We start from the raw sequence: 12,981 nt of genomic DNA, 5'->3' as shown, positions 1-12,981 counted from the left end.
GTGTTGTGGGCTGGTCTATCTTTTGTTTCCTGAATGAGGGTCAGAATCTAAAATAATATAACCAATGCAAAATAAGAAACCATGTACTAGCCATAAAACTTAAGCCAATCGGGTCCAGGTAGTCACCGGTCAACCCCTGTGCGGTACAGGAAAATTAGAAAGGGATTTCTACAAGGACTTACATTGGATTATTTATATATTATTCCCATACTTTACATAATTATCGCTACGCAATAAAAGAAATTATGTAAATAAAACATATTGAAATCAAACGTATTATCTTTTAGTTACTTAAGTTGTGATTTAACAACTATTTTATGCAAAATGTACCAAACATTTGATGGTCACACGAATTACCAGAGAGGGTGCCACGTAAATATTGAACTAAAAATTTCACTTTTAAATCAAAAATATAAAATTAATTTTTAATCAGAGTAGCCAATTGGTTCTGAGAAAAAATGGTCAGAGTGGAAAAGGTTAAAGATGCCAGTAATCCCAAAATTCGTTAAACTGAACAGGCTCGGTTTTTAATTGTTCGGATATAGAGGCTGTACTGTCTAGACTTGCGGGGAATTACTGCCGTCGAATCTACTCCGCTCTAGTATGTCCTCTATCACGGGGGCCCCCCGCTCCAGTTGTGCATCCACCGCCCGCAGCCAGGCAGCCTCCTGCCTTCGCCGCAGTGAAAGCAGACTGCTCACCGCGCCCGTCAGCGAGGAGATGTCTTTCGCCAGTTGGGAGAGGTCGGGACGCTGCAAGAGGAAAGCTGCGTGCTCCGCGAGTAGGGGTGCTTCACAATTCGAGGTTCTTTTCGAACGCCTGGAATAAATCAAATAACATTAAAATCAGTTTAGACCTACCTACAGTAAGAAGATTTGTGTATATACATGTTTACAAAATAGGTCGAGCGAGCTATTGTTTACTATGTTTTCATTGGTGCTAAATGGAATGAGACCACTCCCATGTCAAAAGTATCAATGTTTGGTGAGATTATGACAGGTTTTTAGTAAAGAAATATGAAAATAACAATATTGATACTGTCAACTTGGGAGTCTCTGGGAATCTCATTCGATTCAGCACGAATGAAAACAGTATATTCTCCTTACAATCCTTTGTTCTTTCATTCACTGGACCTAGTTTGCAAACTGTATTTTCAAAAATCCTCCCTAGAGGGGTGTTCCTAAAAATTTTTTTTTAGGGCACAATGATCAGAATCAGAAAAACAAACTTACCCCATATTTACGCTTCATACTTCTAAAACATTTGTTTGCATTGCAGTCATACAGTCATGGGCAGATTTATTCACAGAAGTGAATCGATTCAGTCTGATTCCCCTGACCTTGTGAATTGATTAGTTTTATTTGTTTCTTTAATTCACAAAAGAAAGAAATTTTTTTGAATTGCAAATTGTGTTGTATCGCACTTTTCGTATATCCGGCACAGACTTTATTGTAAAATAATGTCATTGCATACATACAAATTACGTCATAATAGCTGTTATTTTATCTTCATGTTAGGTTAGGTTATTTAGTGTAAATCGCAAACTGAATCTTAACAAAGCTGCGCTCAAAGAGACATTCATAAATTTCTTTCTGAAAGACTGTATTCTAAACGACGCGCGACGGGGGTATTTTAATTTATTAATATTATGATAATTCCACAAATTTTTTTTTAATAAATTGTGATATAAGTGTATATTACAACACGCAAAAAGTTTTTTGTTTCACCCGTAAAGTTAAGTAAAATAAATTTTATTTTATTGATTAAACTTCAAATAATTCCACTTCATGTGGTCTAATATAAGCATATATTTTTACATTTTAATGTGAATATTTTATAACCAGACAATCTGCAAATCTTCATGTTATATCTACCCAAGACCTAGGTTTGAAAGTAGGTAGGTACGTAGAATAAAATAATAATATAATCATCGTATCGGGCCTTTTCTCGCTACAGTTAATGTTTGAAGTCGAAAGTGGAAGTCTATGTGGGCACGGCGCCTGGGGGAATGAAGGGTCTGCTGAACAGATTTGCAGCCGGCATTGAGGAATAAATTAATAACTTTTGACTAGTGTTTTGTGTCTTGTCTTGCGACGACTGGATTTACTAGCGAGCAGGTAAGGAGTAAGGACTATACTGTGTTCATCGAAATATACTGGAATAATGCATTGCGGACAAACTGGGTCCTCTCAGACCTGTGACGTCAGAACTGAAAAAGACATAAATGGTTTGTTTCCTTAAAAAGGTGAAATAAAAATTGAGATTTGAATTTGAGTGCTCGGGATAAACTCGATAGCGACAGACACATGTGAGACATGTGACTGGGACCTGTTAGGACTAGAGGTGAGGCGTATTTATCGTACCTAGTAAAAGTACCGGGTATTTTCATGCGATACTTTGTACTTGTGACAAGTCTCCAAAATACTTACAAGTATTTTATACAGGGACTAAATATTTTTAATAGGTACTTTTACCAGGTATTTTTGATGGGTATTTTTTAGTAGGTATTTTTGACTGGTATCTGATGGGTAATTTTGACTGGTACTTTTCATGATTTTTGTGATCGGAACTTTTCTACAGGGAATTCCGTAGCTACCCCCCTCCCCATGGATTTGGAAAAAGTAAAAATATCTTGTGGGGAGGTACACATTTGAAATTTTTTGGGGAATTATGTTTTACAGAAATTCTCTAACAACCCCTCCCCCCCCAATGGATTTCGAATAATTAATGGGGGAATCAAGCTTGTAGGAAAATTTGTGCAGAATATGTGGGCAGAATTCAGGACTTATTCTGAATCAATCCTCAGGTAGGTATTAAATACTTTTGAGTATTTTGTCACCGGTATTTTTACCAGTTATTTCTTTGTACCTGTACTCATTGTACCCAGTAACGAAAATTACTCATAGGACCCACCAAGTTAGGATGTCACATCTGAATACGGAATAAATTACTTCAATAAGCGAAGATTGCTCAGAAGTACTTGGCTGCGCGGCTTGTCGCGTATATTCAGTTAAAAGTTAAATATTCAGTTTTGGAAACAAGCCCAAAATTTTCTACACCCGATTTGGGATTTGAAGTTAAGTTTTTATGCAGCCAGTAAATTTCGTGCTATTATAAAAAGGTCTAGTAATTCGTGGGCACATTTTATTTTCGAGGACTAAATGGTGATATTACAATGCGAGTCGCTTGTATACATTCAGATTCATTTATTGAAAAATTACAGAAAGCGAGACCGTCACACCCCCTCCGTGCGGTTTGTTCCCCTTTCCCTGATGGGTTAGTCCATCAATTTGGATGTCTGTGCTATAAAGATATAATGTAAGATAAATGGAACTAACTGTTTGCTTTCTTTGTATGAAGTCTTGTATGTTCTGTAACAGTCCTCCCAAGCTGACTTTTCTGTATTCAAGCGCTCCGTGTACCTGTCAAACAAATAAAATAATTATTAATTGTCTATAATATGTATGAAAATAAGTTGAAAGTCGGCTGATTTGCCAGTAAAGTAAGCTGAAAAATGGAAGCTCTGTATTTTTTCCTCTGTTTAATCCGTTTCTGAGGGCCTGACGAATATGGATTCTGACCGAACAGTTTTTCTCAAAAACAAACTGAAATATGAATGAGTAGAGAAGTGGTAGAATCGTAACGAAAACAACTACTTAAGACAAGGGAAATGGAAAAAACATGCACAAAAAAGGTTATTAGGTTCTTAGTTTGGGTTATTTAAGTGTGTATGTATTTAGATTGAAGCGGAACCTTTCATCAAAATTCACTTCATACTAATAAAATCCAGCATGTTGGCACAACATCTTTTGACACGGGAAATTTTGAACTTTAATGCAACTTTTACCTTCCCCCCCAAAGTAAATATTTATTTCTTGTACACTCATGATGTTATAATTTGGACGTATTTAGCAGTAAGTTATTTATTTATTTAAACGCCATAAAATGGCTTTTACAATAGAGTGATACAATAAAGTGATTACAGAACAAGTAATGTGTACACAAAAATATTGTTGCAAGTGATACAGTTGTTAATAGAAGTGCAGTTAAACAATACATAATTAAAAGAAATATCTACTAGTATGGAAATAGTTGAATGAATACTAGGTTTGTATAAAACCTGACATAAATCGAGGTATGAGGTGTTTATGATAATGAATAGTAATTAATATAAAGTAAATTCTATTAAAGCCTAGAATGTTATAATAACAGAGAATATTTTATTTGAACAGAATATTAATATGTATAAAAAAGTGACCTTTTCACATGTATAATCTAGCAAAATATTATAATAGAGTAATTAGTAGTGAGTTTATTGTTGCCTTCAAAATTAATTCTACTTGGAATAGCTGGGCAAGTATTGCAATTTGGCTTTAGTAAAACAGGGCTGTCAACGATTTTATAATATTATTTGATAAGAAATAATATATTGTTTAGTTTCCCGACTATGATGCTAATTCCTTACTAGTAGAACAAGTATGGCATTTCTACATGACGCCTGTAATCTAAAATGTAGTCTTCCAAAGGGCCACCCATTTCTGCACAGCATTGAGTCAGGATTTTCAAATTATTTTGGGGCACCAGATCATAGGTGACTACTAATGCAAGTGACTTGCGATTGGTTCAGGGTCAGCACTTGTTCACTACATATTGCAGTTGTGTATTATCATGTATTTCATATATATATAAGCGTGATTCGTTTTTTAGATTTTTTTTTCTGATTGGCGTGTCATTGTAATAAGTTTATAAATTGTATGTAAAAGTCAACCCTCTCCGAAAGGTGACTTTGACCACTATTTTTTCTATTTTTTCGTGTCTGCTTTTTCATTACCATGCAATTATCTATCTATATAAATAAAAATGTTTGTTTGTTCAAAATGTTAAATCTCGGCAAGTTCTTCACAGATTGCTTTGAAATTTTGACACAACGCAACGTTGCATTCGAATATGTGTGTTTTTGTTTACCAATTTATTTATTTATTTCTACACTTACGTGAGAACTATCCAGTTATAAAAACTCAGTTAAATAATATAAATGTCACCTGTGACAGGTGACATATCTATATTACTAGTTTTTACAGCGCCATTTGTTGGATGTAAAAGCAACACGCACTATTGTTTCTCTATCTACACAGACAGACCACAGCAGCGCGTGGCGGGGTACAGCTAGTTGATAATAAAGGTTTTTTAAAACCTTCCTGATGTAGTCAATCATATTACCGTTGAATGCATTTATTAACATTTTTGACTATGCAGCCTTAAAAAAAATATATATATATTTGTAGCTTGACTTACAATTCAATGTTTTTCTGCTTCAATTCTTCCTCCTGCTTGGCCAAGTCAACGTTTGAAGCAACATCGGAAATAACAGGCATAACTAAAATATAAAACAAATAACATAGCATTAAAATTGGCTGAGTTTTCACTAAACTTTTATTAATAGTCGATTAGAATTCGTAAGCTTCATGTAATTATTGATTTAAAAATTCTCTTCATCTCTCCACACAAATTCTTCCCATTTAGCATTTTTTGTTAATATTACTCATACCTACAACGTTAGCAAGAATTAAGAAAAATAATTTTCATACTAACAATTGACTAAATTACCAAAACGTTTTAAGGATATACGTAAGAGGTACATTAACTGTGTATAATTTAATATTTAGTACCTTATAACTTCAAGTAAAATATACAGGGTGTATCGGCACGTACCCGACAAACTTTAACCAGCTATTCCTTAGCATATTTGGAGTAAAAAATCTTATGTGCACTTTGCTGTCCGGTAACGTTTTTTTTAATAAAAAAATTATTATTCATATTTTCACCACATGTCACCACTGTTTTATCCTTTGTCAAAGTTTGAAAACCCATCTGGCAATATTTTATTCGAATTCCGTTGAATAATGCACGTGTGTACCTATATTGGCGCACTTTTACAATCACAACGAAATGGCACGGCATCATTCGTCTCATTTTTAACTATTATTATTTAGTGTGTGCGAAAGAGCGAAGACGCTTTTCGACATACTTGCTTATAACAGCTGTTGAACCCGAAAAGCAATGCCAATGACAGTGATGTAGTGTGGAAATTTTTAATTTTTTTATTTTTAATTGAAAAAAAAATGCTACCGGACAGCAAAGTGACCATAACATTTTTTACTCCAAATGTGCTAAGGAATAGCTGGTTAAAGTTTGTCGGGTTAGTGCCGATACACCCTGTATACAGGGTGTATCGGCATGCTTTTCGTGTTCAACAACTGTTATTTATGTAAGAATAAATATAATTATGGAGGTTATATAAAATATTTAAACCACATTTACCAGAATATGTAAGTAAGGATTTAGCGGAGAAGGCGGCAACGAATGCCCTTCATTTAATATTTCTTTTAACCCGTTCATTTCAACCGTTGTATGGCAGAACCCAAAATCTACAGTAATTTTTACCTAACCGTCGCAATTTTAAGCATAGATTATGGAAATTACACTTTGTTTCAACAATTACTACAAGAAACAACTATTTACATTAAAAAAAATAGGTTGTTAGGTTCTTAGTTTTGGGTTAATTATGAGTTTTTTCGAATGAAACTAACACTAAACTTTCACAAACGTCAATCCATACTAAAATTTTTTTTATTTATTTATTGCATCTCACTATACATAAAACACTTTTTTTCTCATAAAAATCAACCTCACTAGGACTAAGCCTGTATCGAGGCTAACAATTTACATTTGAGTGAAGCAAACATAAGAGTATCACAAACATAAAGTAATTCTACACACAAACAGAAAATATTTCAAAATTAAAGAAAAAATGAGTATTAGATGTGTTACCAGATGGGTAATTTGACAGTATATTGTAACAATATTTGAACCATAACTAATCATTAATCATTATTCAAAAGAAGAAGCAAAGTAGATAATAAAGACAGATAGGGTGACATTCAGTTTTTAGTAAATGGGACTTATATAAAATCTTATTATTTAAGAAAGGACAAGGATGAAAAAATATTCAATCGTCTGTCAATACAAAAACCTTAATTAACTTTTTAAATTTAACTAAGGAATTGGTAGACTTAATAATATGATTTGGAAGAATATTAAACATAAGTGGTGCCTGATATAAATAATTTCTTTGAACAAAAGAAGTTTTAGTATGTACCGCCACAAAGTTCAATGTAGAGCTAATTCTAGTTGTCCGCATTTGTTGTGTTCTTTCAGCAAATTTAATATTGATAAAAAATCGACAAAGTATTTGAGTGATATATAGCTGTTTTATACACATAACATTACATTCCTTATAAAGTAGGTTGGATGGATAACAGAATTAAATGGAGCAAGGAGATTGTTTTCTAAAAAAAGTAAATTTTGAACTTTGAATAAAATGGAATTTGAATGCATCTTTAACTCTTTGCACGCGGCCGTATCAACTGTTGTTGCGGCAAAAAGTCTATACTCACACATGGCTGTATCAACAGTTGATAAGGAAACTTTGACGGCCGATATTCCAGCGCTCTTTCGTCATAAATGTATTTCTTGCTCACTCGGACATTCGTAGAACTATCACGATGCTGAAATCTACAAGAATTTCTCAAAAATAAAATTGTATTTCATAAAAAAAGATCGATAATCAAGTGCGCCTCTTCGAGCCTTTTTGTCCATTAGTTTACATTTTTGTCAACGGATGGCGTTAGTACTAGTATGTCATTTATAACTTTTCGTAACTAAAAATGATAAGTGCTCATGGTGTCCCACTTGTGTCTATCAACGCAGTGGCCTAAGTACACACACGCCGAGTGAATGGCGGGACCACATTCAAAAGATACGGTACGTCTTTGTGTGAAATTTTATGTTTTTGTTTTTATAAACATCTAAGAGTGTTGACACACGAAGATTTGTTTTCATATTGTGGAGAGTAATCTGTTCTGTCTATATAGTCCAATAAATCATGCCAGAATGCTATAATTTGACATTTAATTGCGTGCATAGATATTTGAAAATATGTACCGCGTACGGGTAAAGATAAAACGGAGCAAATTAACGCGTTCAAAAGGTTAATCATCTCCTCCGACGCAAATAGTTGTTTTTTGTAGTAATTACGTTGAAACAAAGTGTAATTTCCATAATATGTGTGTATTACAAATGCAGCGGTTAGGTAAATATTAACTAAATCTTCTTTTAGATCGTTATTTATGCTTATAATAAAAAGAAAGAAGTATATTGGATAAATATCTCCAATTCCGCAGTCCGCTTAATACACAAAATAAATAAATAGTGCTTGATTTCAACAATTACTATAAAAAATAACTATATTATTTTTCTCTTATTCCGCTTCACTCTTAATACGCAATATTTAACTTTCAAATAAATGGATTTAGCTTTATTAATTCAAAACATGATTTATTATGTCGGGGGAGACGGAAAAATACGCACTTTTAATTTTAATTTCGTTAATTAAGTCACTTACGCGATATGTCAATTAGTATGCGGCGCCGTTATAGTCGCAGCCGACGGCGACTATGTTCATATCAAGAGTTGGATTATATTCATAATATCGTATTAGAATTAAATCACAAACCAGTCTATACAAACCTAGCGTAGCCCACAAACTACTTGAAAACTGGGATATAACTCTAAAGGGGACGCGAGCAGGCGTTATTAAAGGTTCCCCAACATTTATAGTAACTTTTAGTAATAATACAACTAAATTCAAGTATTAATTCAAGTAAACATTCCATATTTACCGTGAAGCGGAATTCGTAACCTTTACCATAACTATTTATGTCGTGGGAGATGGAAAAAGAGACATTAAAGTTCCATTTTTTTCAATCATAGTTAGGTTTGTAATAACCCATTCTAATACCCTAAAAACCTATTTTTGCATGTTTACTTAAACTTATACCACCGACTTGAATACTTGTCTCTGTTAGATATTGAAGTTGAAATCAAGTATTTTTATTTTTAACCGCTTCTGTGCCAAGAGCGAGTTAACTCGCATTCTTGGCCTGCTGTGCACAGCTACACTTCTACCTACTGGCATTTAAAAGGTTAAGAGCCTTTTCGTGCAGCGGAATTCGAAAAGTTTACTGAATATTATTTTCGTCTGGTTGTGAAACGTCTGCAAGTTCAGTATTATTGCTCAGTAAACTGTATGCATTGGGAGTGAGAGGCAAGTTTCTGGATTGGTTCTTGAGTTATTTGTCTAACAGAATTTTATTTATCAAAATTAAATATTCCAAATCTAAGTTATTTCATGCAACTACTGGCCTACCGCAAGGGAGTCACCTCGGCCCCATTCTCTTTCTTATATTTATAAATGATATCATAAATTGTTTTGACGATGTAGAAGTTCTGCTTTTTGCCGATGACATCAAATTATACAAAAGAATATCTAATATAAGCGATTGCCTAATCTTAAAGTCAAACATCGGAAAATTACATAATTGGTGTATAGCTAACAACTTATTCCTCAATATTGATAAATGTAAGACATTAACATTTTGTCGAACAAAGACCCCACTATTATTCACATACACAATAGCAAGCGAAGTCTTAGAAAAAGTCAACAAAATTCGGGACCTTGGAGTTATGTTTGACACTCCATTAAATTTTGTAAATCACATACAACAAATAACTAACAAAGGTATGAAGACACTGGGATTTATAATCAGAACAAGACTTGTTGGAGGTTATAAAAATCGTGTATCTGTCGCTAGTACGCAGCTTGTTAGAATACAATCAAAGTGTGGTCCCCATACTACCAGATTCATATAAAAAATATTAAATGTGTGCAGCACAAATTTTTACGATTTATTAACTTCAAATTACACATACATATTCAACACATAAACTATACATTCTTACTAAATACACTTAAAATACATTCCCTAGAAAACAGAAGACAAATAAATGACTTAACTTTTTTATTTAATATTATTTACTCCAAACTAGACTGTTGTGAACTCCTGCAACTCATAGATTTCAGAGTACCTACTCGAGCAACTAGGCAAAATATATTATTCTGCAACAATAATGGTGCTGCCACACGCAAAGCTCACATCAACAGATAATATAAAGCACAATAGCGCTCGCCATACAATCCCATACAGACCCGACACACGTAAAAAGATAACGCGCTATAAGTGTGGTTCTGAACTTCGCTAACCGAATTTATTTTACGTAACCGCTCCCGACGCGATATTTGAAAAGTTATGCGTCCCCCTCTCCACCGTAAAAAGGAGAGGGGGTCATTTTAATTACGGAGCTACCAACTAAGTTCCGTGTTCCCTTTGACAGCCATGACATAAGCAGCCTAATAATGCATTTCTTATTTATTATGTTAGCTCATATCGTCTCATGTGTGCTAGTACATTTAGAAACATAAAAAAAAAACTTTATTTGGCAAACATACTTAACATATATTTAAAATATAAATATAATCAATATTTGAATTTGAAGTAAACAAATTTTCGCCCTTTCAAAGTTAATCATATTTTTAATCTCAGTATGTTTATATGGTAATATCATTCGGTTTTTTGATAAAAGTTGGACGGCTTGGACGAAAGTTTATTTTACAATAATTTATTATATGTCGCTTTCGTCGATCGGCGTGCGAACTGCGAATTTCCTGATTCGACGGAGAGGTTATGTCAGGTTATGTGAAAATGCGCTATTTATGCGCAGATTGTTTAAAATCTAAAAAGTTTATAAATAGCATTTATAATTATATAGTTGGCGGCATCATCATCTGAGGATGAGCTGTCCAACAGATCCAGCAATAGGCGACAAGTATCATCCATTTCGAAAACGTGCTCAAGCTGTCAGTAAGTAAAGTTGTCACTTTGACAGATGAAATTATGTTCCTCGGCCGCTCTCGAATTCAACTGACCCCCTCTCCTACCATAGGAAGAAATATTTGATAGCGTCGTGTGTCGGTAGAAAAGATGATGCGCTGTACATTAACTTTTGATGTGAGCTTTGCGTGTGGCAGCAGCCTAACTTTAGTACCAACTATCACATACATGCACCTATTTCTCGCTTTCACACACTTGGAAACAAATTCACCTCAAATATCGACATATTTAATATAAGTTTGCCTGTGCTCAAGAGATACCTGAATGACATTTTTATGTAGCATATTTAAAGAGCGATTGCGTATATTTGTTGTTTTCTTGTAGATATGTTGTGAACGTAAAAAAATTGATATATTTGTGTTGATGTTTTAAGAATAAAAACCTTCTGTTGTCACTATATTATGCAGTAAATTATGTAAAATATGTATAATGTAAAAGCCCATCAGGGCGTTTAAATTAATAAATAAATAATACAGGTAGCGTCGTGTACGGAAAACAACTTTAAAGAGTAGCATATAAGAAGGTGATTGTGGTTGCATCAGTCACGTAGCTTGTATGTATCTCTACGTAGGATGGGTCTTGGTGCATTTACAAGCCGAAGTTCGGATATGATTATGTCGAATAGTAAAAAAATAACTTACTGGCTGACGTCCTCCTTTCGAAGAAGGAAGACCTTCTCCTCCCTTTAGGCGTTACAGGTAAAAAGTCGTCCATGTTTAAATCCATATTATTTTTGATACTAAAAACTTTTTCAATCCTTCAAAATACTACGTATTTAACTATTGCAGAACTGTAATAAAGATTTACGAGTATCAAAATGGTTTGAATATTCGATTTGTTAGTGTGAAACACAAGTTTGCGTAAATCGTATAAACAAATTAAGAAAATACGGAAGGATAACAACTTGTAACAACTCCTTTTGCACTATTTTTCAGTTTCTGACGTTTGATTTGAAATCTGAAAGCGAAAATTAAATGGCCGTTAAAATGCTGCCAGTGTCAAAAGAAAACATTAATGCAATTTTTTTTCTGACCGTAGGTACCTTTCACGTGCATGGAATAAAAAAATATTATTATTATTGGTTTACAGTTGTTGTTTTCTCAATATTATTTTGATCAGGGCCGGCCGCGGCCTTAGCCAAACGACGCCTGGCGTGAGTATAATTTTGACGATTTTGTCAAAGCCAGTGGATACCTAGGTAGGTGATCACTGTAGACAATAATAATAGGGTGATTTGCATTTTTGTGTAGAGCCGTTTTGGCGGTTCAGATATTTCGATTTTAGATCAGCTCTTGAAAGAGACACTTGAAAGCTTAACGACATGTTTAGTGGTGATAGATTTATTTACCTATGTTTTAATGTGAACACCCTATCAACATAGTTGATCAATTTTTTAGCTGAGCAACTAATGTTGAAAGCCATTAGTAGGGTCATCGTACGAGTTAATATTTGCAGTAAACCCGTGAATTGGTTGGTTTAATTAACAGCGTTAGTGAGGAGAAAGGCATTTTTTCCATCGAATAATCGCGTCTGCCACAGTGTTCTCCTCAATATTATGTCGGCTGAACGATATATTCTTAAAGATGAGATATTTTACTGCCTCTGGAAGGTTGTCTGCCAGGTGCTTCTTCCCCATAAATAAACCACTCTCATCTTCCCATACAAATGTTGGCTGAACGCAATTTTTTTCATACCTAATAAGCGGTCAACTTTTGCTATTAGTTTTAGAAAAAGTGCTTGTCAGATACTTTCGCCCCAAAAAAATAAATAAATATCTGTAGCATTATAACATTAGCAAGGTGTGAGCTACTATTATGGATTTTCATAACTCTTGTGGGTCATCTTCCATAGCATATCATGGGTTTCATAAGCCTCTATAAATGACGGTAGGACGTTTTCCTTTCGAGGCGGAGGTGCGACAACAGCATAAATAAACCATTCACAACAGGGTCCGGCATAACTGGTAGCATTGGAGCACTGCGCTCTGCATACAAGGCAGCACCGTCTTCATTGGCTGAAATAATGAAATACTGACATACCGATGCGGCAAGGGCACACAGGCGTCAGTATACGCATCACTATCCCCACCACTTTTAGGCCACGCCCCAATACTGATAGGCCGATCCAACTA

General features: G+C 34.2%; 1 protein-coding gene across 1 annotated transcript; it reads right to left on the bottom strand.

Moving 5' to 3' along the window:
- Positions 1–210: 210 nt before the first annotated feature.
- Positions 211–11,990, bottom strand: LOC149414675 (uncharacterized). Its single transcript, XM_089643417.1, has 4 exons — positions 11,492–11,990; positions 5,296–5,377; positions 3,339–3,422; positions 211–819 (listed from the first exon to the last, which is right to left on the bottom strand). The coding sequence occupies exons 1-4, from the start codon at positions 11,574–11,576 to the stop codon at positions 558–560; spliced, it is 513 nt and encodes a 170-aa protein (XP_089499543.1). The 5' UTR covers positions 11,577–11,990; the 3' UTR covers positions 211–557.
- Positions 11,991–12,981: the final 991 nt, after the last annotated feature.

The sequence above is a fragment of the Hesperophylax consimilis genome, chromosome 19, assembly GCF_061612785.1.
Source record: "Hesperophylax consimilis isolate HC1 chromosome 19, BYU_Hcon_1.0, whole genome shotgun sequence".
Lineage (NCBI taxonomy): Eukaryota > Metazoa > Arthropoda > Insecta > Trichoptera > Limnephilidae > Hesperophylax > Hesperophylax consimilis.
The sequence above is the reverse complement of the archived record's forward strand: the minus strand, read 5'-3'. Positions and strand labels throughout refer to the sequence as shown.